This window comes from Anomalospiza imberbis, chromosome 17 (genome assembly GCF_031753505.1).
Source record: "Anomalospiza imberbis isolate Cuckoo-Finch-1a 21T00152 chromosome 17, ASM3175350v1, whole genome shotgun sequence".
Taxonomy (NCBI): Eukaryota; Metazoa; Chordata; class Aves; order Passeriformes; family Viduidae; genus Anomalospiza; species Anomalospiza imberbis.
This window is the reverse complement of record NC_089697.1, coordinates 12,377,842-12,405,312: the sequence shown is the minus strand read 5'-3', so window position 1 is coordinate 12,405,312 and position 27,471 is coordinate 12,377,842. Positions and strand designations below refer to the sequence as shown.

The 27,471-nt window shown below is 48.6% G+C and overlaps 3 protein-coding genes and 1 long non-coding RNA gene across 7 annotated transcripts in view; 3 read left to right on the top strand and 1 right to left on the bottom strand.

Annotated features, from left to right (window-relative positions):
- LOC137484311 (uncharacterized) overlaps positions 1-27,471 on the top strand; it is a 225,952-nt gene that overhangs the window by 144,868 nt on the left and 53,613 nt on the right. The gene's annotated exons all lie outside the window — the stretch shown is intronic.
- Positions 7,058-15,476, top strand: FAM210B (family with sequence similarity 210 member B). Its single transcript, XM_068208052.1, has 3 exons — positions 7,058-7,237; positions 9,021-9,193; positions 10,247-15,476. The coding sequence occupies exons 1-3, from the start codon at positions 7,118-7,120 to the stop codon at positions 10,461-10,463; spliced, it is 510 nt and encodes a 169-aa protein (XP_068064153.1). The 5' UTR covers positions 7,058-7,117; the 3' UTR covers positions 10,464-15,476.
- AURKA (aurora kinase A) lies at positions 12,748-18,378 on the bottom strand. 2 transcript variants are annotated; one of them, XM_068208047.1, is made up of 9 exons: positions 18,243-18,378; positions 17,669-17,756; positions 16,718-17,002; positions 16,120-16,196; positions 15,320-15,511; positions 14,957-15,095; positions 14,471-14,619; positions 13,735-13,909; positions 12,748-13,439 (listed from the first exon to the last, which is right to left on the bottom strand). In XM_068208047.1, the coding sequence occupies exons 2-9, from the start codon at positions 17,720-17,722 to the stop codon at positions 13,254-13,256; spliced, it is 1,257 nt and encodes a 418-aa protein (XP_068064148.1). In that variant the 5' UTR covers positions 17,723-17,756; positions 18,243-18,378; the 3' UTR covers positions 12,748-13,253. The 2 variants fall into 2 exon arrangements, with proteins under 2 accessions (XP_068064148.1, XP_068064149.1); XM_068208048.1 differs by lacking the exon at positions 18,243-18,378 and having other exon boundaries at positions 16,120-16,195; positions 16,723-17,002; positions 17,669-17,803.
- CSTF1 (cleavage stimulation factor subunit 1) lies at positions 18,172-27,455 on the top strand. Of its 3 annotated transcripts, XM_068208040.1 has the most exons (7): positions 18,868-19,003; positions 19,643-19,804; positions 20,478-20,673; positions 21,939-22,216; positions 23,530-23,727; positions 24,226-24,616; positions 25,951-27,455. In XM_068208040.1, exons 1-7 carry the CDS (start codon positions 18,884-18,886, stop codon positions 26,208-26,210), a joined length of 1,605 nt encoding a protein of 534 aa, XP_068064141.1. In that variant the 5' UTR covers positions 18,868-18,883; the 3' UTR covers positions 26,211-27,455. The 3 variants fall into 3 exon arrangements, with proteins under 3 accessions (XP_068064143.1, XP_068064141.1, XP_068064142.1); XM_068208042.1 differs by lacking the exons at positions 18,868-19,003; positions 19,643-19,804 and adding an exon at positions 18,172-18,292; XM_068208041.1 differs by lacking the exon at positions 19,643-19,804 and having other exon boundaries at positions 18,870-19,003.

Sequence of the window (27,471 nt, the reverse complement as noted above, 5' to 3'; positions counted from 1 at the left end):
AAATCTTTTATAAATGATAGGTTAGATGCTTTAACTGAATGATTCCCATTGTTAAATGTTAGAAAGATCAGCAGACCAACAAGCTGCTCCTAGCTGTGGCTGTAATTGACATTGTTCCCGAGCTAAGGGCTCATTATAAGCTACTCACATCTGTGAAATGCCTGTATAGATGCAATATTGTCACTATTTAAAGTTTGGTCATCCCAGTAGTTACAATTTTTGGTGTATCTCAAATTCTGCCTGAAAAGAAGAGGACACCAAAAGAAGGCACATCTCCTGCTGGTGTCAGGACTTAGAATCAGAGAAACATGGAATGGTTTGGGTTGGAACTTAAAGACCACCCCCTGCCATGGCAGGGACACCTTCCACTGTCCCAGGGGCTCCCATCCCTGTCCAGCCTGGCCTTGGGCACTGCCAGGGATCCAGGGCAGCCACAGCTGCTCTGGGCACCCTCTGCCAGGGCCTCACCTCCCTCACAGGCAAAATTTTTTTTCTAATATCTCATCTAACCCTCTGTCAGATACAAGAACAGAGATAAGGCACAAGCATGGAGACCTCCCCTTGTGCAGAACACTCTTGCTGTTTGTTCTTCTGCTGAGCGTAGGGGCGGCAGGATTTGAGGACCCCCTTGGTCCCTTTCTCCTGCTTCAGGGCAGCTCACAGGTGGGTTTTTCCTTAAGGCCAGTCCCACCAGGACCTGCTGTGCAAAGCAAAGGTGTCTGTTCCAGAGCTCCAGGCACTGTCCCTTTGAGCACAGAGCGTGTCACTCCTCCCCAAGGCTGTGTCTCAGCACAGCGGCACAGCCACCTGCAAGATGTGACAACAATTTCCAGTAACCTCGGACAAACAGGGGCTAATCACCGTGCCCAGCAATCACAGCACCTTTTCTGAGTACAGATTGAATATTGCATTGCACTGAACCGTTTGACCAGAATCTCATTATGGCATTATGCAGTGAGAGGTGGAAAAGAGGGAATGTAGCCTTGGCTGTTACTTGTTCCATGTAAATGGACTGACAATTGGCTTTACAGCAATATTGGTAAGGAGCAAAGGGCAGCAAAATCTGCCCTTGGGAATGCGAGCAATGGGCTGCTACAAGAGGATGTTATCAAGTATTTACACAGCTTTCCAGACTGAAGGAAAGAGGACAACTGGCTCTTATACTGTGAAAATAATTTGAAATTGCTGAACATTTAGAAAAACAAATACAAGCCACATAGAATGGTTTGGGTTGGAGGGGTCTTTCACGATCATCCAGTCCCACCATGGGCAGGGACACCTCCCACTATCCCAGGTTGCCCCAAGCTCTGTCCAACCTGGCCTTGGACAATCTCTTCCCTAATTGCCCGGAACATTTCTTGCCTAATTTTTCTGAAGTTCTCATGAATCTAAATGATCACCAGTAGTGAGAGGAATCAAAACTTGAATCTAAATAAGAAGCTTTTAAATTTAAAGAAGAAACTCAGTGCAAATTTGAAAGTCGGTGGGAATCAGAGGAGGTGTGAAACACCTTGAGGAGGCAAATCAGTTTAAACACTCAGCTTCCAAATTTGGCCCCATCATTTTTCACTTCATGAAATACCACTTTGCCTGTGTTAGTGGCAGCAGATGTTAACAGCAAACAGCATCATTTGCAGCCTCTCTGTGTTTAGTAATGAGCACAAGACACTGCACTTTTGCTGGCCTACTCGAAGTTTGAAAGCTCTTTTCTAGAGGTGCAGGTCTGGAGCAAACACCTCACCTCAGAGTGGGCTGCACTGAATGACAAATAGAGTGGGCTGCACTGAATGATAAATAAATAACCATCCAAAATCTTCCCCAAATGCCAAACCCCAGGTACAGGAGTGACTGTTTGCACTGCAGTGCAACATAAATATCAATCTAAGGGTAAAAGATGATAAATCCTTCACAGACATGAGTTGTGCAAACTTAGCTGGATACCAAAAGAGATGAGCTTATGTTAAAGCCTGTGTTCCAGTGGGGAATGGCTCTATGACAAGCACATCTCAAGGAACCAGCAATGGGTACAGCAGTTATTGCTCCTCCAGCAGTTATTGCTCCTCCAAGCTAGCCCGGGTGGATGGTTTCAGCAAGGTGAGAGCTGCCAGTGCTTCTGTGGAGGGAGTTTTGTGTGCCCTCAGGGCTCCCAGAGCCAGGGCAGAAGGAGCTGTGTGGGCATGGAGCTGAGCCACCCCGTTAGGGTGGCACACAGTGGGTGCCAAGGAAGAGGCTTCTGCTGTCACTCCTGTAGTTCAGCTGCTCTGTGAGGAAATAACCTCCCTGCTCTGCCGGGCTATCAATCCCACACCCGGCAGGATGTGATTTGCACTCACACATATCCAAAAGGCTGCACATCACACCGGCCAAATGGAAAAACATCTCATCAGAGGATCACTGGAGAGGATCTTGTGGAGAGGAGAATTAATGCTGCTGCCTTGTGCCAGCCAAGGTGTTGGAAAATATACCAAGTTTAATTTTTTTTTTTTATTTTATAACTTTAGTCAGTTTTCACAGAATCACAGAATGAACTAGGTTGGAAAAGATTTTTGATATCATCAAGTCCAGCTTCTGTTCGCTTTTGCCCCAGGGGAAGGGAATTAGTTTCTTTCCATGGGCATTGTCTCAACAGACTGAGAGTAGCACAGAAGATACTCAAAGGATTAACATCCATCAATGGCTATTAATGAACCATCTACTCCAAACAACAGCCCTGGGGTGGTCTGAGACTCCTGGTCTGGGGAAAAAGAGATAAGAATGAGGATCAAATTAGCATCAGAAGCGATCTGTAACCAATGGGGAAAAAAAATACTAAGAACTACGTGTTTTGCAACCAATGAACATTGAACCAATGAATCTCTGTGGGTTTTGGCTGCATAAAATTGGTGAAAAATCCAGTAAAATCCGTGTGTCATTGAATGATTTTCTCTGCATACCCGGGCTGTGTGTAGATGAAATTATTTCTGTGATACATCCTGGCCAGAACAACATCCTGGCCAGAAATAAAATAATGCCTTGATTCTTTAACACTAAAAATACTGTTGAAGTGTTTTTATTTTTCACAGCAGCTTCGGTGACAAAGGGACAAAGATGCTGAAAGAATTCTGCTTCCTCCCCAGAAAGGGAGCGAGGCTCGATGCTCAGCAGCACCCGTCTGCTCCCTCACACACATGCACAGGGAATCAGCAGCAAAACCCATCCACACGAGCAATATGGATATTCTCACTTCTATTTTCTTCTCTTTACACCTCTTTTTGCCCAGCCAGACTAAGGGGTTAAAGAGTAAGACCTGCTGGGTAGGGGAAATTCCCCCTTGTGCAGAGGATCCCACAGGTCATCACATGAATTGCCCGATTAAGGAGGATTTGAGTTGAACCCACAGTTCCCCTTGCTTGGACAATCACGGATTCCCACATCTCCAGGACGGGCCCACACAGCCCCATTCTTCAAGGATTTCCAGGTAAATTAAACAAGTAATTCCTTCTTTGCTGTCCTGTTGAGAATTTTTTCTTGCCCTGAAGTACTCTCAAAGATGAAAATACCTGGGCTGGCTTTTGTTGGATTTAGCAATCCCAGCACTGGAGTCTTCTTCCATTTGAATAGAAGATACCAAGAGTTAATGACTTTGTACTGGTTTTGCTTGAGAAGAAAGATGTCCCTGAAAGCTGATAGTATGTACTCAAGGATCCGTGACCCAGAACTTCACTAATAAATATGTTTATCAACTGCATATGGATATTCCTTTCCTGGTATCATTTTTATTCTTATTCAACTTATCAGCTAGCCCCATTATCTCATCTTCATGATTCAAACACTCTGGGAACATGATGTGAAAGAGCCAATGTTCTAAAGGACAGGGCCACTTAAAACTAGTTCACATGCCATGCCCTTAATTTACTATAATATGAAAAAAAATTACCTTACCTTCTGTTCTAAATGAGGTTCATGATCAGTTCACAGCTCATCTCATTACATTTATATGCATGACATTGCTACATTTGTAATAATGCTAAATGACACAGCTTCCAGCACGAAGAAGAAATTGGCTCCCACTCTCACACAGGAACCACTTCCTATGTGTCCATTAGAAGGCATTAAATTTTGGTACCAGTACATTCACAATCCCTAAATTATTTGTAGATTAAATAATTCTAAAAACAAGTAATGAATCTGCTCTCATGCAATTTAGAGAACTTAGCAGACTTCTAAGATTTCTTCATCATCAAAACATCCTTGTAGGTTGGCTAAGACATTCTCCCAAACTGTTACTGAATTACTGATCACATTTATGCCAGCAAATGGATTTAAATCCTAAACCAGCTCACTGCAGAGTCCCACAAGCAGCAGTGGTTGTATTTGGCTTGGGCTCTCAGCAAAGCACAGACTGAACAACTCTGCATCCTGGATTTCTGGTTACAGAAATTGCACATTAGAGCTCACTTTAGTTCTGTCACTGTTCCCACAGCACTGTCAAACCAAGAGAGATTTTGACATCAGAAAGTCAAATTATGGAAGGGAAATTGTAATCAAAGAGGTTTATAATAGATACCTTGATAAAGAGTACCCCCTATGTTACTACATTATACACATTCTGATAAAAACATGGCAAACCTTTCTGACAAATTATAGAGAATGGTCGTTATGGAAAAGTCTTTGCCTCACAGGAATTCAAATACATCTCCTGGTGACATTATACCTACTGCCTCTTCAATAGCTCTCAGCTCAGTTCCCAGCTTTCCTTTTACTGATGATAAACAGTGACTGCAATAACACAAATAACAAAACCAGAGCAGCACTCTCTGGCTGTTGGAAAATTGCAAATGGAAAATAAGAGTTTATCTACGTAGAGACAGGCTGAGAGATGGAACAGGGGTTCAGACAGAGCACAAATGTAGTAGATAAAGTGCGTCAGTAATTTAGGTTTATTTTTAAATAACATATCACTGAGCCATCTGGAATTGGGGTTCACATCTCCACCCCCCACACTCCTGTTTCAGGACTGCAGAACACACTGTTGAGATCTGTGCATTTTTTAGCATTTTGCAGCACCCCTTTTTTCAGTTTATCTTATATTTAGTGTAGACACCAAAACATTTTGAGATGTGTTTGTAAATATGTGTGTCTGTGCAGAAGCTTTTCCTTGAGCTGTTTCTGAAAGCTGTACCTTCTCCCCTTTATTTTAGTTACTATGAGCAGGACAGAGCTAATGTCTTTTTCTTATAAACCATCTTCACATTAAGGTGTCTCCAGCCTGGCTATTTGCTCCTTTTTCCTGAGCATTTATCACTGGGTGTTTATCATATTGTTCCTTCCTGCTTCCAAACAAAACCTCCCACTGAGATTTGGAGGCAGCAGACAGCCAGGCTGTGCATATAAAACTGCCAGCCCTAATGCTTTCATGCCTCATTAAGTGACCTCCTGCTCTTTTCTGCACTTGCCCAGGATTTTTGGATGTCCAGCAGCAGCAACAGATCTGTCACAGGAGAGCAGCTCCGTGGTCTCTGTCCCACAGTGGCTCTGATGGATCTGCCGGACAGACACAGTGTCCCTGTGCAGAGCCCAGAGCTGCCACTGACATCTCCTTTGCTGAGACCAGAATTAACTCCTGGGATTTTTTTTATTATTCAGAAAGAAAACGGACGAAGTTGCAGCGTGCTCTGCTCAGAGCACTGCCGTGCCAATATCACCTGTCTGCTCTGGTGGTGTTGGTGTGTAAACAGTCACAGAAAACACATAGCAAACTGCTTTGGAGCAGTAACAAACATTGAAATTGTGTTCTGAGAAACTAGTCTTCTCCAAAGCATTCAGAGAGAGGCTGGATTTATGAAGCAAGAACTACTGGCAGTGCTGTTGAGATCGCTTCAATAGAAGCAAAGCTCTCAGCCGCTCTTCCCCTGAGATCCTCCCTGAAGCCCATCCGTTCCGTGGTGCCTTGCACTCGGCAGCAGCCGCCCACCAGCACTGCACCACGCCGTGCTGTCCTGTGCAGCTCCACTCTGGGCTCCTGAACGGCAAGTTCTTCCAGAGGGAACCCGTCCTGTTCATCCAACACAGCTCTCCCACTGTCCTCAGGCCTGTGAGCTCACACGGCTGCGGAAACATGGCTTGCCTGAAGAGGAAAGGCTTTGCAGCTGCGAGAGAGCAGGATTTTATTGCCGGGATCAGCCTTGGGATGCAGTTTCAGGGATATTCACCCTTCACCCTGCCACGAGCAGCCGTGTCTGCAGCGGCACAGAGCCATTTCGGAAAGTGCAGGGATGAAACCCTTATGATCACATTTATGAGGGCACCCTCTGCAAGCTTGCTGACAGCTCCCAGCTGTGTCTGATGGTCATGCACTGGAGGAAAGGGATGGCATCCACAGGGACCTGGACAAGCTTCAGAGGTGGGACTGTGTGAACCTGGTGAAGTTCAGCAAGGCCACATGCAAGGTGCCGCGCTTGTGACAGGACCCAGGGAACGGCTGGAGCTGTGCCAGGGAGGTTTGGGTTGGATACCAGGGAAAGGTTCTTCCCCAGAGGGTGCTGGCACTGCCCAGGCTCCCCAGGGAATGGGCACGGCCCCGAGGCTGCCAGAGCTCCGGGAGAGCTTGGGCAGCGCTGCCAGGGGTGCCCAGGGTGGGGCTGTTTGGGTGTGAATTTCCCCTCTCCACATTTGAAGCCATTTCCCCTCACCCTGTCACTCAGTTCCTCAGGAAGAATCCCTCTCGTTTGTTGAGGATTGTTGGGGTGTCCTGTGCAGAGCACAGAGCTGGACTGGATCATCCTTGTGGGTCCAGTCCAACTCGGGATATTCTGTAGCTCTGTGACCATTTATAAGCGCCTGGAGTGACATGATGAGGGGAAATGAGTTCAAAATGAAAGAGGGAAGGATTAGACTGGATACTAGGACGAAATCCTTGGCGGTGAGGACGGGGAGGCCGTGCCACAGGCTGCCGAGAGCAGCTGTGGCTGCCGCACCCCTGAGGCGTCCGAGGCCAGCCGGGACGCGGCTGGGACGAGCCCGCCGCGGCGCCTCACGACCGCGAACGCTGCGGCTTTAAGGAGGCGGTCGGGGCGTGTGCCCGGCCCGTCATGCCGCTCGGGGGGCCGGGCCGCCGCCGTGTGCCGGCGGTGCCGCCATGTACCGCCTGTGCCGGCTGTCCCCGCTGCTGTCCCCGCTGCCGGCCCCGCTCCGCGCCCCCCGGCCCGCCTGGGCCGCGCTGCCGCCGGGGCCGGGCCCGCGCCGCGCCAGCGCCAAGGTACGTGAGGGCTGAGGGGCCGCCTGCCGAGCGGCACGGACCGCCCCGACCCACAGCGCTCCTCAGCTCTTTGGGGGTGTCTTTCAGGTTGTTTTTTTTTTTCACCTCCATCCCCTCTCCCGTCCGCCATGGGATCAATAAATCGTGTTTATCGCGGGTTTCCGTGGGGGCTGGTTTGCACCTGCTGGTGGGCACATTGGCAGTGTGAGCTTTCGACAGTTTAATGTCTACAGCGTAATTTGCAGCGTGGTTTCTGCTGCCTCGTTGCGAAGCATCGCGGGGCGTTTTAGATGTGTTTTCATGCCTTAAATCGCTTGAGCGATGCGAATAAAATCGGCTTTTTGGCTGAAATATTGTCGCAGAGTGGCATGGAAATAGGCAGCAGCTTTACTTGCTAAGCTGGACATTATTCCCTACATGATTGCTTTGGGTACTCAAAATAATATCAGTTGAAGTGGTTCTTTTTTTACATTTTGCTTCAATACCATTCCTGGTGTGTGAATACAGGGGAATTGGAATGGACTTGGAAGATCAGAACAAGCAATTTTTCAGTCCTTATGATCCATATCTAAGACCCAGAGCTCATGAGCCACAAAATAAAAATCTAAAGTTTTAAAACTACAAGAATCAGGATAAGCTGAGCTACACAATTTCCTGTTTCTGTATCTGTATGACTTGGTGTCAAAATGAAATACAAAGTAACAGAAATAATTACAAAAGAGAGAAACAGCAAACAAATGTGGGGTTTGGGCGGGTGGTGGGCTTACCTTGAGGATTGTAAGACTGTCTTGTATGCTAATTTACAATCTTAGCAAGTCCACTAATTAGTCAAGATTTTTTTTTTTCCTAATTTGTATGCCTTGAAGCCACAGTGGGACAGTGGTGGCAGGCACTTGGTGGCTCTACCTATCCTGTGGTTGCTGTCACATTGTCACAACTGCTGCTGAGCTCAGCTGGAAGGAGAGGACTCCTCTAATCTTTCTTTACAATTGCTGACTAATTAGAGACAAATCCTGAGGTTTTTGTGGAAATGTTTTCTTCCTGCCAGTATTTCTTCTCTGGCGAGCATGGGGAGTTTCCAAGGGCTGCCAACACAGTTGCTCTCCTTTGATTTCTTTTCAGATTGCTTTGGGATATGGTTTGGTATGAACTTCTGCACTTGAAATGTACCCAAATAAAAATCTATCAATTACTTCTGCTGTGACAAAGATTTTCAGTGCAGTTGGGCTCTTGACACCAGCCCTGGCATGTCCCTACAGTTGTTGTCTGCAGCGTAGCAACAGAGTTGGTTGTTGCTGTCAACACTTGCAGTTCTTCCTTTGATCAGCTATTAAGGGTGATTGATAGGAGCTTAAACTTTGGATCTCTTCCATCAGGGAGCTGTTGTTTCGTGGTACCAGCTGGACTTCCAGTGCCACTGGCTGCTTAGCCCTGGAACAAAAAGCTGAGCAGTGGGTGGAAGCAAATAGCTCTCACACCTCAGTCTCATGGCTCCAGCAGCTGTGTGGGTGTGCCTTGGCACACATTTGGATCAAATAACCTGGTTTTAATTGTGTAAGAATTTACACAAAGACCAGTGCATTCCTTTGACAGGAATAGCTGGGAGAAGGGAGCTTGTCTGGGCTCTGCTACAGCATCTGCTGTGCTGATGTGGAGGAGCAGAAGTGAGTTTCTGTCTTCCCAAATCACTCTGTGTGCAAGACACTTCTTTCATAATTTCAGCTAACTGAAATATGATCTTGTGCTTAATGCTAACAAATACTTTTAATTGTTTTCTTTTTAGGATGCAGCTGAACCCCTCAGAAAGGCAGCCACTGATCCCAGTGCTGAAAACAAGAAACTCAACAAATCCCAGCAGCTGAAACAAGTTTTTAAAGAATATGGTGCTGTAGGGGTTTCCTTCCATGTTGGAATTTCTTTAGTATCTCTGGGAATCTTCTACCTTGCTGTGTCAAGGTGAGGTTTGTACAGCTGTCTGTCACCTCTAGGTAGTGGTAAAAGTAAAATACATTTACCATTGCTTATCTCTGACAGGAGACAGGCACTTTATGCCTGTTGAACTTATAGTTACCTCCTGAATTTCGAGTATGGATGGGTCCATAAATGGATCTGATCTCCCATCAGGCATGAGACAGGAGGGTTGTATACATGGTCATTTTGCACAGGCTCATCAGCAGGGGAAACAGCACACACAGCACCAGCATAACTGACCAGGCAGAAAATGTATTTGTTTTGCAGATATCTTTTGTTCTTGCTTGGTATGGAGAGATAGAGCCATGCAAAAGTGCTCTGGGGCTTAGAGATAAAGGTATTTTTCTGGGTGTTGAACACAGTTTGTGCAGTTGAACTGCAGAAAATAACAGCCACTAGAACAGGATTAGAGTGAAAATGTGAGAGAACTGTACAGGAGTCAGGTGGGGAATTGTGTGTGTGGCTTTGTGGGAATGCATCAGTTACATGAGGTATTCCAGCTGCGGAGACAGGGGAACATGTTGTTACCCCAAACATTCCCTGCTGCTTACTCCAGTGGGAATACGTGAATTACTGATTTCTCCTGTTTTACTACATTGTGGCTCAGGGTGACAACATTTTTTTTCCTTCAGGTGGGGTTGAATCCCTGATGAAATCTGCTATGTCTGTATTAATGAATTTGGTGGATAATACCCATTTGAGGTCCTCAACACTTCCTTCACTTGCTAGATTTTAAATAATTTATAATTTTGTACACTTTTATCAGAACACTAAGTCTAACAGCAGGTACCTCATTTGGTTTCCATTGGTTTGTGCTTAGCTGATAAATTTCCCCAAGACACAGAATAAAGTTTAATGTCAAATGTGGGAAGATGAAACTCCAACACAAATTCACAGTAACTCTTTAAGAATCACTTTGCAGAGAAGCTTCATCTCTAAAGGCCGAGTAGGAGCCGTGACACATGAAGTTTTGTGAACAAAACCCCAGCACTTTATATTTTTAATCTTAACCTAAAGCAGCGTCTCCTCTTTGCGCAGTGGCGTGGACATGAGTGCGGTCCTGCTGAAGCTGGGTTTCAGCGAGGCCTCTCTGCAGTCCAGGATGGCAGCTGGCACCAGCACCTTCGTGCTGGCCTATGCTGTGCACAAGCTCTTCGCCCCCGTGCGCATCAGCATCACCGTGGTGTCCGTGCCCTTCCTCGTGCGCTACTGCCGCAAGGCCGGCTTCTTCAAACCCCCCGCCTCCGGCCCCTGAGCCCTGCCTGCCTCTGCTCTCCAGGCTCCACAGCCACGGCGCTCTTCAGGTGAAAAGTTTCTTTGAAAGACTTAGCTGGTTCAGGTCAATCTCCAATTGCGTTTCTTACTTGTTCTTTCAGGTAAATGTCACTGTGAAAAGTGCTGTCCTTGTCTCCTTTCACTTTTGCCGCTTGTTCTTAGGAAAAACCTGTTCAAATGGGATCTGGTTTGCACTTCAAGTGGGAATATAAATGCTTGACAATGAGCACAGTTCTGGGTCTTTATAAGCCAGCTTTTGAGCCTTTTTTTTTTTTTCTTTTCAAAACAGAGTCATAGTTTTCATTTATTACTGTGTAGCTGAGAAACTGTGAGATTCTCTTTCCAGCAGAATAAACAATATCTCACTACATGGATAGTTCTCTTGATAAGGGTATGTATTGGAATCTAAAGTGGCAGGTGGGTGTTTCTGTTGTTAGAAGAGACTTTTATTATAGCCCTTCTTGCAGTACAACACAGGCACTGAACTTGCTTCAGTAGGAGTACCCCTAGGATGAATTATTGCAGTCATAATTGGTTTAGTCACAATAGGTGAAGCACTGTTCTGAAACTATGTGTATTGCTTCCATAGTCCCAGATTTTATTGTTTGAAAATGTGCTGGCTGGGAGCCAGCCTTACTAAATTCCTTCGTTTTAAATGTCTATAGACTCAGAAGAAATCCTGAGCCTTCTGAAATCAGTGAAACCAGAATTACCTATGTGAACATACTCCAAACAGCATCAAGGGGTTTAATATTTTCAGATCTGGCTTTGTACTGGAAACACTTTTTTTTTTAATCTTAAAACTAACCCCAGCAGCTTTCTGCTCCTGTGAGTGAAACTCAAATCTGCACCTGAAGTGCAAACATTCCAATTCCCAGCTTCCCAGGAAGAATTCCTGTGCTTTAGGCTGAGACTGGTGAATGTAGCAATGAGGGGGTTTTGCCTTTCCTTATGGGGACACTGTGGTGACAGAATGTAGTTACAGGTGTGGATGTCCACATTCCACCCTCCACTCAACCTGAAGAATGATCCTAAAACAGATAAATCAGTGTCACACTGGGGTAAGCCTGGGTTTTTGGCTCAGGCCTGAGCAAGAGCTGGGGCTGTTTGGGACCTGCTGGCTGCTCTTTGAAATCTCTTTGTGCTTGCACTTACCCCAAGGTGGCTCTGACAGATCTGATTATACAGAACTCTGCTTTAAGTAAAATAGTAGGAAAATACCCTGAAATAGCTTTTTATTTTTGCTAAAATTTAGTGAACAGAGAGGAGGAAAGGGTGGAGTTTTGATGAGAGTTGGCTGAGGGAGGAAAGGAGGAACAAATAACTTCTTGTTATGAGCAGCCTCTTGCCTCCCCTCAGCCAGAACATTAAATTGCACCTTAATTCCTTCCCCCCCACAGAAACTCCCATGTTTCATGTGGACCAAGGATAAGAATTCCAAAATAACTCTGAGGAAGCCTTGTTTACTTCTGTTAGAATAATTTCTGAGAAGGATGTTTTGTCTTAAATGTGATAAAGGAATAGTCAAAGTTTCTTTTTCAAAATCACATGAACTCATTTAAATTTAGTAGAAGGCACCAGCACTAGAGTTTTATTGCTGTAAAGAAACAGCTTCATAGAAGTTGTGGCCAGAATTCTGATTAGTTATGTGGTTGTATAAACTACTGGCAGTTTGTTAAGATGAAGATTTTTGCAGAGTATATTTTAAATTAATTTGAGAATATATTTTGCATTCTTGAATCCTTGCTTGTAGAAGGATCATTTTTAAAAATTGTTTGTAAAATAGCAAAGTCTTATTCTGAAAAGACAATAAATTGCTTTCTCTTAGTTTGCTTTAAGTGTTTTCCTGGAAAAGGGTTGGCCTTTATTTTGGTGGCAAGGGGCCTAACCCTTGGAGCATTTGAAGGAGTGTCTTAAAAACATCTGGTGGTGTTACTTGCTGTACCCAACATAATCTGAAAGTACTTCAGAGAGAAAGGGCTGGAAAATGTTATCAGATGGGAGATCTTTGAATAAATTGATTGGAAAAAGGACAGAGCAAGCCAAACTCTCAATAAACCAAGCAGCTTAAGTACACATTTAGTACTCACCTTGCAATCCTAAATTGGGATTGTGGGATAGTGAATGACTGTGTGGTACCAGCACTTTGAGCTGCCTTTTTGACAGAGGTGGGCATTATACTTTGGGAATTCACCTCTGGGACAGGAGTTCAGCTGTGCTGGTGCTGAGCCAAGCAGTGCCACAAGGAACCTCACCCTGCTGGGTGCAGTATAACAAGTTTTTATTTCACAAATTGAGTGCTCACATTTAAAACTAGAGACAAAACCACTTGCCACATCATTTTTAGAACACTTGAAAAAGGCATTCACCTCGCTCAGTTTCAGGTTACACCACAGGTAAGGCACCCTGAGCAGCCCAGGGAGGGAGGAGCAGGCATCTCCAGGATATTGCACTGTTCCATAAGCCAGAACAACAACTTCCTTGTGGTGGAACAACAAACCATTTTCAGCACAAGAGCCTTCAACAGCTTCACACTTAACCAACAAACCTGGCCCACATGGAACTGATTTCAAGTACATTAAATAGTCCACAAACTCCAGCTAGAAGTCAAATAATTTTATGCTGCAATTTGAGTTTAAGACACCAGCCAACCCAAGGATTTGCATCCCAATTGCCACTAGATTCCAAGACCTGCTTTTCCTATTGTAAGCATTACAGTAGTCACAGTACAAGGCTCCTCTTGTCCATCCCACAAGTCACCCTCCTAAAACTATGTTTTGGATGGGGCAGCACCATCACTCTTCCTGCTGGTGGGAATCTTGGTAGAGTTTGCTGTGATCCAGGGATGGAGAAGCACATCCTTCAGGGGCAGGCGATGGAAGGGGTTGTGCTTCAGGAGCTTGGAAATTAAATCCCTCGCACCTTCCGTTATAAATGGAGGAAACTTGAATTCCACCTAAGGAAAAAAGGACATTAAAAATTATGCAAAAGTCCTTTAGCAATAACCAAATGATAGAACCAAAGGGCTCAATTCAACCTCCAAGTTACCCCCCTTGAAAGCTGTGCACCTTTTGCCTATAGAGATGGAGGTAAAATAATTTCATTGTAACCCTGAACAAGCTTCTCATTGCTTGTGAAGGTATTTGTATATTCTTGTGTTTATTTTTATTATGTTTCAAACTTAAGTCTGCTGAAACCTTTCTAGAACTAAATGCATGACCCAGCTAATTCAGATAAGCACTGGCACTTACCCTGGAAATAGCTCTGTAGGTTTCTTGATAGGTTTTTGTTTCAAAAGGTGGTTTCCCTACCAGGAACTCATAGCACAGAACTCCCAGACTCCAAATATCCACCTTTTCATCATGTGTTCTTCCCTCAATCATTTCAGGAGGCAGGTAGTCAAGTGTCCCACAGAGAGTTGTTCTCCTGAAGAAAGTCCAAGTTAATCATTGATTAAGATAATTAGAGGATCTGTTTCAAGAATCAGATAAGAACTAATGCTGGCAATCATCTGTACCTAAGTGCAGTCCACCTGAATGGACTCAGCACCACCAGAACAGCTGGGAAAGAAAAGCCAGCAGGACATTTTCTACTTCTACTCAAAGTATCTCAGTCCCTGCAATCAGTCTTGGCTCCTTTCTTCACCCGACATGCTAGAACAAACCTGTTCTTCCCTTCTCAGGTGCAATTTCCCACTCTCTCAGAAACAACCAAATTGCCAGTGTGATGTCTGAGTCCAAGTGCAGGTTTGTCATCTCAGGCACCACGGTAACCCTACACCAACTTTCCTCTGAAGGTCAGCAAGGTTTGAACTGAACGCCAGGATAACAACCCTCCTCTGTCACACCAGCTGCCTGCTAGGCCTTTTGTTACAGCAGCATTTTCCCCCAGTATTTCAAGAAGTTCCCACATACCTCCCTTCCACAACTGTGTGATCAAAACTGACACTACAGAAGGATTTCAGTGCACTAGAGACTGAATTCTCACCTAGAAGATGGAGCATGCACAGACCACCCAAAGTCAGCAATTTTTAACTCTCCATTTGATCCAAGCAGCAAGTTCTCTGGCTTGATGTCTCTGTGGATCACACGCTTGGAGTGACAGTACGAGAGGGCATCTGCAAGTTCTGTGATGTACTGGGTGCAGAAAGAATAATCTTTAAGATATTGTCACCTGAGTTTATCTGGCTGCAGCACAGCCTTTTTGAGCCATAATTATAACTTTAAATTAAAGCAATTAATTCCTTAACACTTGAAGCCTGGCAATACAGTCTGTGCCTTGCAATATTAAGCAATTCTGAACATAAATTCCTGCACAGCCCTAACTCTTCCCAATTCTTCCCTGCCCAGATGCCAGCTAGCAGCTAAGCAATCTCAGTCTCCCCCAGCACAATACTGAGCTTGATTTGAAGGGCTGGCTCTATCCTGCAGATATCCCAGATACAGGAATGGAGAGGAAGCTGGAACAACCTACAGTAGCAGTTCTTTGCTCATCGAACTTGGTGAGCCTCTGAAGTTCCCTGTAGACTTCCCCACGAGGTGCATGCTCCAGGATCAGGTAGACTCTTGTCACATCATGGAAGTAGCCATATAATCTGAGAATGTTGGGGTGCCTGCAAAGAGATTTCAATGTTCTTCTGAACCAGGTGTTCACCAAAACCTTTAATTTCCCTGTCCTGCTCCCTCCCACTTTCAAGGCAAGAACAGCAATTCCAGCTCATCTGTGTTCCTTCAGCTCACAACACACAAAAACCTTATCATAAAGAAACCTCATCATAATCAAGGTTACTTTGTTTATTTGGATGCAAACAAAGAGTGAATAGTCACTGAACTTTACCTAAGATGAGACTGTATTTCCACTTCTCTTCGTAGTTGATGTTCTACACCAGCTTCCTCAAGCTGTGTTTTAAAGAGCACTTTCAATGCAAGAATAAATTTGCTCTGTTTTTCACGAGCCAGGTACACATTCCCAAATTTTCCTTTCCCCAGAGGACGACCAATTTCAAAATCATCAAGAGACCACTGCCTTCTGCAAAAGGAAAGTTAAAAATTGTGTTGGATTTGACTCACATTTACAGTTTATAACATTCCTGTTCACAGGATGCTTAGTGCTCTAAACTAGATTTTAGTCTTTAAGAAAACACCAAGAGAATAAAGGCATTGAGATTTTTCAAAAGGAAGTTCTGAAAGCTATTTTCTTCCCTCCTGAAGCTTTTGCAGACACTACACTAACCACACTACTACAAAATGAAGACTGTTTACGAAGCTGGGCCCCTTCAGATACTCCTAACCCAGACACATCACCAGGGCACGGCAAAACAATTTAAAGTTGCCATAAACAAATCCAGTTTCATCCCAAATTAGACTCCAGCCTCCTGCCCAGATGAAGGAGGCTTTGTTTTCAGGAGCCCGTCTCGTGACTGGGGCAGCAGCTATCAGTGTTCTCCCATGGGAAGAGCTACTCTGCATTTAGCCCAAAGTTTTCTTTAGATTACAACAAGTCCTTGTTCCTGACAGTTATCAGGTCAAAGGCTGCTTTCCTTGTGAGGTGTCTGCAAAGTGTGGGGGTCACCAGGCTCCACAGCCAAAGGAGCTCCAGCAGGGCTCAGTTATCTAGAATTCAGGCATAAAACTTACTTTTTAGTCTCTTCACTTTTCTTCTTGGTCTCTTCAGTTTTCTGTTTAGAGGTGCTTTCTGCTTCAGGGTTTTGTGCTGTGTACAGAGAAGGAAATCAATTCATGAACCAGACCCATGGGAACACTCACATAGGAACAAATCTAACCCCTGTGCATCGTCTGAAGCAGCTTTTAGAATCCATTCAATGACATTTTAAGCAAACTAGCATAGCTGACTGCTAGGGAAGAAACAGTGCTGGCAAAATGCAATTTTGAAAGCTTTCTGAGCATAAAAACCCATGAATTCTTTCCCCCTCCCCAAACAAAAGGATCCCTGGGCACGAATCTTGGAAAACCTATGAAGTCTGAATGCAAATTCCATTAACTCCCAGCTGACTGCTGAGCACCTGCAAGTTTTTAACACCATATTGTCTCTAATTGGTTAATTTAGAGATAAATTCATAACGATGGTGCAGTAACACCCGAAGTGAACCATGTGCTGCTCTCTCCTGTTTGAAGGCACAACCAGGAACTTCCCTCCAGGACTGTCCCTGGATCAGCAGCAGCTTTAGGAGTATCCTGAGTGTCACAGCTGTGATCACACAAAATCATCCTCAGAATTACCAGGTGCTGCAGCCTGGGGAGGTTTCTCACTGCCCTTGCTTGCAGCCTGAGGTCTCACAGCAGCCTGCTGGGGCAGTTTGGGTTGGGGCTGCTGCGCTGTTTGGTTGCTGGCCAGTTTTTGGGTTGACAGTACAGGTTTTTGGGGTTGCACGGGGACTCGCTGGGCGAAGTTCGCGGGACGCAGAACTCGGGCTGGAGCTCCGCTGGTCAGCAAGCGGCTCTGGGCTGAGTGCTGCGACACGGGGACACGCTTGGGGGCATCCCCGATGGGATTGGCGACCTTCAAAGAGAAAGGAGAAGGTGTTAACTGTGCAACAGCACAGCAGAGCCTGCATGGCCCCACTCAGGATGGCAAAGCCACGCAACAGCACTTCAACAGAAACACTAAAAATCATGTGCTGAGCCATGAATTAAAAGGAAATTTTGGTTATGCTGTTCCAAAAACTTAGCAGGCTTATTTGGTTCTATATAAAATACTGAGAAAGTGCCTGTATTTCTACATGGAAAAAATACAATAATCAGGGTGATCTTGAGCACTGCTACACGTGTACCAACAGTGACATTGACACAGAACTTGCTTTTAAAAGCTGTATCTAAAATAATCTGATTATACACACTCACTTTCTCTTTAAGGGCTCTTAAATACTTACTATATAAGGAAGATTTCCCCGTTTAATAAGATAAGCTAATATAAGCAATAATTTTAAAAATCAGCTCTGGGCTCTGTTTTCTGTAGAAAAAAAGCTACTGAAAGATAAATTACTCGTTTGAAATCTGCAGTTAATATGTGATGGGGAGAAACAAACCCACCAAGTAAAAACTAAAAACCACCACTCCCCGCACCGACTAGAATTTTAATGGCAAACTCCCAGGCGTTGAGACCAACGATGCAGCAGAGGAAATTGCCCAAGAAGAACAACATAAAGCGCGCATCTCACACCTTTACCTTGGCAGCGCGGCCGGGGTACGCGGCGTGGTTCTCCTTCATGTTCCTGTCCATAGCGCCAGAGCGGGAGCGGCCCGTGCGGCTCTGGCTGAGGGCGAGAGCGCAGGCAGAGCACAGGAAATCTCGGGTCCCTTACCAACCAGCACACTTTATCGACAGAGATCCATAACCAACACCCCCCGGCCGCCCCCCTCGCGCACAGGCCCGGCGCCCGGCCCAGCCCCGCCGCCTCAGGGCCGCCGGAGCGGTTTGAATTCAAACCGCCGCGCCTTAAATACCCCTTTAAACCCCCGCCGCCCGCCATTGGCCGCCCTCCCGCGGCCCGCGCACGCTGATTGGCTCCTCCCGCGGGCGGCCCGCCCGCCCATTGGCTGCCGGGCGCGCTCCGCCGCGCCGCGAGGGGCGCACGCGCCGCGCCCGCCCCTCCGCCGGCGTTGTCGCCGCGCGGCGCATTACGCACTTTGCGTAGCGCCGCGCCCCCCCCCCCCACCCCCGGCGCGCGCCGCCCGCGCACTTCCCGCCGGCCGAGCCGCCGCTTCCGCTACGCAAATCGCGTAACGCGCCGCGCTCCCACCTGTGGCCGCCGCCGCCTCCGCTCCGGTCCGCGCCCGGGAGCGCCGCCAGGTCAGTCCCGCTCCCGCCAGACTCCCCCCCGAGACACCCCCATCCAACCCCCGGGCGAGGCCGGGGAGCGGCGCTGCTGCCACCGCGCGTGGGGCCGAGCGCGAGCGGGGCCATTGTGTGGGTGCCCCCCCGGACGGGCCGAGCAGGGCCGGAGCCTCCCGGTGCGTCCCAGGCCGAGCGGCCCCGGGCAGCGCCACGTGCCGCCAGCGCTTCAGGGCGAGCGCCGAGCGCGAAGGCACCGCCCGGCCCGGCCTGAGCGACGCGCGGACCCCTCGCGTCGCAGCCCCCGGCAGCGCCCGGACCCGCGCGGCTCCCGAGGCGGCGCCGGCACAGCGGGAGCGCGGCCGCTCAGCGAACGCGGCCGGCGAGCAGCGCAGCGAGCGCGGCGTGAGAGGCGCCGCTGCCCCGGAGCCCGCGGGTCCCTGCGCGGCGCCGCGGAGCGAGGAAAACTCCGGTCGGCGCTTGGGGCTTGTGAAGAACTGCGAGCCGAGGCAACTTTTCACTGTCTCCGCGGTGCTGAAAACAAGAGCGAAGGAGACCCTGGTTGTGTGTGTTGGTGTTTACAAGCGGTTCAGGATAGGTAAAAAGAAGATGTCGGGTCGCCGTGTCGCTGCAGCGTGTGACAGACGACAGCTGCCCCGGGGCATGGGGAGCATGGCAGCCCCGCTGCTCGACCCGCGCCCGCTCCGGCTGCCGTTTCTCGAGGCTGACGTGAGTAGCACTCGGGGAGGGGACGGTTTGCGCTGGGGACGGGGCCGGGCCCGCCCGCAGCGCTGGGCGGCAGCGCCAGCCGCTTCATTCCCAGCCCGTTCACGTCGCCGTGTTTGGGATCCGGGGTCTGGCGGAAGCGGCGCTCCGGAGCTTTGCGGCTGCGACACAAAAGAAGCCCCGGGCTTCCCCCCCCCGCGCCCGCTGGGGGCCGGGCCCGCGCCGCTCCGCCGCCCGCGATCCCGCCCCGAGCCGAGGCCCCGCTGCCCCCGGAAGGGGAACGGGAGGATGGACCCTCGGGATCCCCGGAAGGGGAGGAATGGGGAGAGCGATCCCTGGGAGGGGGAGTGGGGAGCGGGACCCCCGGAAGGGGCGGAATGGAGAGAAGGGACCCCCGGAAGGGGAGAAATGGGGAGAGGAACCCCCGGAAGGGGGAACGGGGTGAAGGACCCCGGGATCCCCGACGGCGGGGGAACGGGGATCGGGGCTCCCGGGGCCCCCGAAGCGGGATCGGGGATCGGGGCCCCCGCCATCTCCCGGGGGGGGGGGGGAGGGGCTCCCGCCTCCCCGCCACGTGACGCGGGGGGGGGTGGGGGTGTGGCGCTCACGTGACGCCGCCCCGTTGTGTCGCCCCCCCCCAAGAGCCGCCTCCCATCGATGTGCGGGCGCTCGATGCAGCAGCCTTCGCGGAGGAGCGTCCTGCGGGCCCGGCCGCCCCCGCCGCTGCCGCCGCCGCCGCTCGATGCGCTCCGCGCTCCCGCCGCCATCTTAGGGGCAGAGCGCGGGCGGCAGAAGGAAGGCTCGGTACGTACCGGCACCGGCGCGGCCGCGCCGCCCGCGGCTCCGGCGCCGCCCCGCCCGCGGCTCCGGGCCGCCCGCGGCCGGCGGGAGGGCGGGGAGGGCGCGGGGCCCCCGCAGGGCGGGCGGCGGGGCCGGCGCGGTGCTGTCCTGCGCGCCCCGTGCATCCATCCATCGGAGCCCGGCCCGCCGGCAGCAGCGGCTGGCTCGTTTGGCTCATGCTGCCGGCGCTGCTGCCGCTTTGCACGGTCCGGGTCGGTTTGTGGCCGAGATTTTCATTTACACAGAAAGCAAGCGCAACAGGTTTTCCCCCTCTTTTCATCCCTGTTACCTCCCCCTTTTCCTCCCGTTTCCCTCCCCTTTCTCCCCTGTCTTCATCCCCTTTTCCTTCCCTTTCTCCCCTCTTTTCCTTCCCTTTCTCCCCTCTTTTCCTTCCCTTTCTCCCCTCTTTTCCTTCCCTTTCTCCCCTCTTTTCCTTCCCTTTCTCCCCTCTTTTCTTCTCCCTTTCCTCTTCTTTCTCTCCTTTTTCCCTCCTCTTCCCCCCCCCCCAGCTTTCCTCTCCCCATCTCTGCTTTTCACCGAAACCACAGCAATATTTGGTGCCTGCCCTGAGATTTGTTCTGAGGTTCTGGTGGTTTCATGCAACTCTCTTGTATGTGATTTCTGTTCTTCATTCCAGGCCCCCCCAAGGCAGTCCCTGCTCACAATGTATAGGACAAAAGTCAGTTTGAAAGATCGTCAGCAACTTTACAAACTGATAATTAGTCAGCTGCTCTATGATGGATACATCAACATTGCCAATGGCTTGATAAATGAGATCAAACCACAGTCTGTCTGTGCACCCTCTGAACAACTGCTGCACCTAATTAAGTTAGGTAAGCTGGAATCGAAAGCTGACATAAAAGTCTAGTTTCCAATTCCCCGGTGAATTAAGAGGCTGGTGTCACTGGAATGACACCTTTGATGCAAAGGGGGTGTCTGGTAATAGCACAGCACTTGTACATCTGGGTACAGCCTTTGCCTGTGTGGGGTTTTGAAGGGCATTCCTATTTCACTACCAACAAACCAGACCCCTGAGTGTTCCCAGATCTGTTTGAACTCCTCTAAGGACACTCAGGGCTCTGGGTAAGTGGCAGCCTTCTCAAAACACCCCAGTGAACAGCATCACTGAGCCCCCAGATCTGAGGGAAAATCTCACCCTCACAGTTCTGCTGACTTCAGAAAGAAAGAATTCCTGTCCGGTTGTTCCTGACAGCGTTGGAAAGGGAGCAAGTCTTGCCCTTGGCAATCTTTGCTGGCTTTTCTAGATCAGTCCCCAGGAAACAGCTGCACACTCTGGGGTCTCAGCAGGGCTGTCACCTGTTCTCTCCCTGTACTTCCCTCTGGAAGTGCCACAGTGTGGGGAGAACAGGGAAAACCCCTGAGCTGCTCTTGGAACAAGCTGACCAAGTCCTGGAAGAGCTCTGGCCATGACACCATGTGTAACTCAACTGGTTCTGCTGCCTGAACTAGCTGAGTTCTGAGGGTATAAATCTGTGAAGCTTTGTGTCTGTTTGAAATGCAAATTCTAGGCTTGAAATGAACAGATGAAAGCAATAAAAAGATCACCACTGGGCTGAAAACTCTTGTGTCTGCCCTATTGCCAGTTCCAGTGCTGAACTCTCTGGTCTGTAGCTGGATCTTGGAAATAAAGATAAAAGTCTGGGAAGTGGGTTGCTGGGAAGAGCAGCAACTTTTTTCTGTTGCAGTGCTGGGATAGTTTGGCTTCAGAGTAATAAAACAGGAAAAGAATCAGTAAATACTTCGGGTTTTTTACTTTCCAACTCACGTCATAGTGTTGGGGCTTGTTGCTCCCCTGTGAAAAGCCGACCAGAGGTCTGTGCATGGTCGGTGACTGATCCTCAGTGCATTTATCAGCACTTCCCAATCCTCACTGGGGGTATTCCCTGAGCTCCTGAGGAGATGAGCCTGCTCCAGTGCAGCCCAGCTCTTCCTCACTCCTCCCCAGTGCTGTGTGACCAAACCTGCTCTGCCAGCTCAGCTCTACCCCCAGGGCCGCCTTTCCCAAGCCTTCCCTGGAGCAGTGGCAGGCTCTGAGGGGAAGGCTGCCAGCCCTGAGTGCCTCCCCGCGTGTCCCCAGGCATGGAGAACGACGACAGCGCTGTCCAGTACGCCATCGGCCGCTCGGACACCGTGGCGCCGGGCACCGGCATCGACCTGGAGTTCGACGCCGACGTGCAGACCATGTCCCCCGAGGCGTCCGAGTACGAGACCTGCTACGTGACCTCCCACAAGGGGCCCTGCCGCGTGGCCACCTACAGCAGGGACGGGCAGCTGATAGCCACGGGCTCGGCCGATGCCTCCATCAAAATCCTGGACACCGAGAGGATGCTGGCCAAGAGCGCCATGCCCATCGAGGTAAGGGAGTGTAGCCACGCTGGGAATCCTGTCCATGCCATGCCCATTGGGATAAAGAATTGGAACTACTCTGGGAATCCTGTCCATGCCATGCCCATTGGGATAATGAATTGTAACTACTCTGGGAATCCTGTCCATGCCATGCCCATTGGGATAATGAATTGTAAGTACTCTGGGAATCCTCTCCATGCCATGCCCATCGAGGTAAGGTAGTGTAGCCACTCTGGGAATCCTCTCCCTGCCATGCCCATTGGGATAAAGAATTGTAACCACTCTGGGAATCCTGTCCATGCCATGCCCATCGAGGTAAGGTAGTGTAGCCACTCTGGGAATCCTCTCCATGCCATGCCCATCGAGGTAAGGGAGTGTAACCATGCTGGGGGTTGTGTTCATGCCATGCCCATCAAGGTAAGGGATTGTAACCACTCTGGGAATCTGGTTCATTCCATGCCCATTGGGATAATGGATTGTAATCACTTTAGGCATCCTGTCCATGCCATGCCCATTAGGATAATGAATTGTAATCACTCTGGGAATACCCTGTCCATGCCATGCCCATTGGGATAATGGATTGTAACCACTCTGGGAGTTCTCTCCATTTCATATCTGTACCTTGTGGCCGCCTCAGTGGGTTGGACCAAATACCTGTCTCAGCATATTGCCTACTCCAGCAGCTGCTCATAAAGTCCCTTAGAAGGAAGAAGAACCAGGGCAAGGACACTGGTGTCACCCTTGGCAGCAGGGAGAGAACTGAGCCAGAAGTGGCTGCTTCTGGGTGCTGATGGTGGTTGTAATGTCTGAGCACAGTTCATGTTAGACCCGCTTGTGGCCTCTGCAGCCCCCATGGCCACCCGTGTTTTCACTGGTTATTTCAGAACTGTTTCACACATTGATGTGCTTTTATCTTTCTCCAAGGCAGTTATCAGGTGGGAATGAAAAGTGGGATTTTTTTGCACAGAGCACACACCAAGTTCTCAGCAGAGAGCTGCAGTTTTGGTGCAGCTTCTCTCAATTCTTCCAGCAGTCAGTGTTTTTCTTTGGGCTGTTTATGAAGGTGATGTTTTCTTGCATCAGTTCTCTGCTACTGAAGTAGTTTGTCCTTGAGCCAAGTTGTTTTGACCTTCATAAAGACACAGGGATCTTACTTGTTGACCTATAAAGGGCCTTCAGATAACCAAGGGAACAGATTGTGTGCCTGGTTGTGTTAAAGAGGAGCTGCAGTTCAGCCACTCTGGCAAGCCTAAAACCTACTTTTCCTGTCAAAAACCTGCTTTATTTCCCAAAAGCAGCAAAATGTTGAATGTTCTTTGTAGGTCATGATGAATGAGACAGCACAGCAGAACATGGAGAACCACCCGGTGATCCGGACTCTGTACGATCACGTGGATGAAGTGACGTGTTTAGCTTTCCACCCAACAGAACAGATCCTGGCATCTGGCTCAAGGGACTACACACTTAAATTGTTTGATTATTCAAAACCTTCTGCCAAAAGAGCCTTCAAATACATCCAGGTGAGATACTGCTCAGAGCAGCCAAAGCTCAGATGTCTGAGTGCTGAGGTGTTGTGAGCTGAGCTGTGCCTCAGGTGATCAGTGGGGTGCAGGAGCACACATGTACAACATTTGCAGACACTACAGAGATTGTGTCTTAATTCTGTGCATCAGGGACACTTGTATTTAAGTTTAGAACCTGTGAGCTTTTTATTCATTAGACCAACTCTATTTGGAGGAGCATTTGGGATTAGGTGGTGGGCTTGGGGGGGTGTGATATCCTGAAATAAGTGGGCACTGCAGGCTGCTCTAGGACAAAAACTACAATGCAGCCACAAGCAGGCTGTCATTTCAATCCCACAGGAAACATTTTCCATTTGCTGATGATAATAATATGAAAACATTGTCCATATGCTGCTAATTCCAGTAGGTCTTCAGCACTTTGCCACCACCAGCACCGACCCTTCCAGTTAAGCATTTTTTCCTTCCTCACCCCGCCGTGTGTTTTGAATCCAACAGGAAGCAGAGATGTTACGCTCCATTTCTTTCCACCCTTCTGGGGATTTCATCCTGGTGGGGACCCAGCACCCAACCCTTCGTCTGTACGACATCAACACCTTCCAGTGCTTCGTGTCCTGCAACCCCCAGGACCAGCACACCGATGCCATCTGCTCCGTCAACTACAACGCCAGCGCCAACATGTACGTGACAGGCAGCAAGGATGGCTGCATCAAACTCTGGGATGGGGTCTCCAACCGCTGCATCACCACCTTTGAGAAGGCACACGATGGAGCTGAAGTCTGTTCTGCTATTTTTTCCAAAAATTCCAAGTATATTTTGTCCAGTGGGAAAGACTCTGTGGCTAAACTCTGGGAGATATCCACTGGTCGGACGCTGGTGAAATACACAGGTATGTGGCAGGTGACCTTCCAGACACCTTCTTTTCCAGGTGTTGAGCCATGGCAGGGATGGAAATACTGTCAGGAAATAATAATTCCTAAAGGCAATGGTGAAATTGCTGCTTTGAGGATAAATTGCCCAAGATTTTTGAAAACATTTCCATTAGACCAATTCCAGAAGAGAAGCTGTGATTCTGTGTGTCAGTGTAAACATATCTTAATCTGAGTAGATTTTGGAGAATATTTTGACATCTTTACTCACACCATTGTTCTGGAGGGAAGTTTTCACTGAACTGGGGAAAAGTAAGAAGAAACACTGAAGCTGCTTTAGGGCAGTTGATTTAACCATTCGCTCTGTGGCTCTATAGCCATGGCAATACTCTGAAATGTACCTGCAGCTGGTTTGTTCCCCTTTTTGTGTATTTTTTTTCCCCAAGGATGCAGTTATGTGCAAGGTAGTCATCCTTGGAGCGTGCTGACAGTGCCATGCTTGGATCTCAGCAGGAATTAGGGAATAATGAAGGCTGTGGAAGCTTTGCATGTGACAAGAGCTTTGTGAGAGGCTTTGGTGTCAAGCACCGATGTGCTTAAGCAGTAGGAGCAGAAAAGATGCTGGAAATGGTGTGCTGTGAGCTTTTGGGGTTTGTAGGTCCCTTTCTGCAGTGCAGCTCTCCTGCTCCCGGCCAGCAGGGAGCAGCAGCTTCCCGGGAAACCCGTGCAGGACCCCAGGGAGGATCTGTGCAGTGCCCTGGCTCTGTGGGAAACACGTTTTATCTGAAGGTACGGCCAAGGGAGCTCATACAGCATGTGCTGTGTGAGAAATACACTGAAAAGTCCTCAAGGACCATCAGGCTCTGTGCCTTCTCCTCTCTTGTGTTCTTTCTCCTTGGTCACAGCTGAAAGCCTCATGCAAAAATATCAGGCAGAAATACTCTTAGGTAAAGGATTGGACATGGCACAGCTGGAATAGGTATTCCTTCTGTCCCCTAAGGAATTTTAGGATATATATATATGGACAGCAGGAGGAATTTCCCCATGGAAAGCGTGGACAGGCCTTGGCAGGGGCTGCCCAGGGAGGTTTGGAGGTGTCCAAGGAACACCTGGAGGTGGCACTCAGTGCCCTGGGCTGGTGACAAGGTGGGGATGGGGCAGAGGCTGGACTCAAATCTTTCTGGTCCCGTGATACAATTACAAAAGAGTGTTTGTTACTGCACCGCCTGTTGCTTGCGGAAGTGGTTGAACAGCAGAGAAAATTGATAGGAAATTGTAGAAAATTGATACTTACAGAAGATGATTCATAGGCGTGGAAACTTCTAACAGTCCCAATTCTGCTGCCTGTACTTAGGTGCTGGTTTGAGCGGCCGCCAGGTGCACAGGACTCAGGCTGTGTTCAACCACACAGAGGATTACGTGCTGCTGCCAGACGAGAGGACCATCAGCCTGTGCTGCTGGGACTCCAGGACTGCGGAGCGCAGGAACCTCCTGTCCCTGGGGCACAACAGCATCGTGCGCTGCATCGTGCACTCCCCCACCAACCCCGGCTTCATGACCTGCAGCGACGACTACAGGGCCAGGTTCTGGTACAGGAGGTCCACCACAGACTGAGGAGGGCTCTCCAAGCAGGGATTGCCCAGCTCCTGCCCCCTGGGTGCTGGTGCTGCCAGCAGCTGCCTCTGGGGAAGCCGTGCTGGGCCGGTTTGGATTCTGTCAGACGTGGCAGGAATATAACAAATATTGAGACTCTTCACCCCACACTAATTTTTTTATTAGTGTGCGTGGTTTAATTTTTGTAAGTCATCTCTAATTGTACTGAAGGGAGGGGGTGGAGAATAAAATTATCCTGGCAGGAAGGGCTAAGCTTGTTGCCCTGCCTGTGGATCACACACAAGGTAGTGGGACTGTGTCCTGCTCAGAAGGAGCCAGTTCTGCTCTGTGTTGTGTCTGTGCAATCCCACTGAACTCTGGTAGAGAATAGATCACACAAAGAGCAGCAGAACTTGGTGTAGAAACTTTAATGAAGCCTTAAGCTGCCTTCAGCCACAATTCATTGTTTGTAAAGCTCTGGTTTGTATCTTTCACTCTGGGGTTTTGGTGAATCCTTTTTTGTGTTTTTTGTTTATTGGCCAAGTAGGCCTTCAGTTCTGAGTTGTGCCATAAGAATTCAAAAACAGGATTTTAAATTGTTTAGATGAATTCAAGAAATGGTCTTCTAGTTCTTGTGTTAAAGTCAGACTTCATCTCTTCCTCTTTTGAATTTATCTTAACAAGTGGGACCTCAAAATGAATTCCTAATAGTTTGAAGGAATATCCACATTGCAATTAAAATATGACAGTGCTGCTGCAGGTGAAAATGAGAAGAATTTTGCCTTAGAGACCTTTAATATCCTCTCAAAGAAAGAAACTTGTGCATCTGAATTTTTGTATGTGTACCTCAGAAATGTCACTGTTTCATTTGACTGAGAAATCTTCATCTATGTCTGTTACACAGCACTTCAATTACATTCTTTTTTAATTAGTCACAAACCCAGTGCCCATCGTTGAGAAACTGTGCTTAAAACTTCTCTAAGTTGGAAGATTCACTACTTATTCTCGCAGAGATCTGCCTGAGCAGAGTCTTAAACTTGTTTTTTTGAGGCCTCCTCGTGCAGAGCTCTTGGGCATCACAGCTGGGGGGTTCCTTTGGTCAGAGCTCAGCACTTGCCTTTGTGAGGGTTTTTAAATGTGAGGTGGTTCTTGCTGCTGGATTAACTTCCATTACACTGAGGAATTGTCAAGGGCTGGTGAGGGTACAGGTTTTGTCTGTATTTAAATAAAGATTGCCTTTTAAAAAGCTCTTTGATACATAAAGAAGGAATTGTATTGGTTT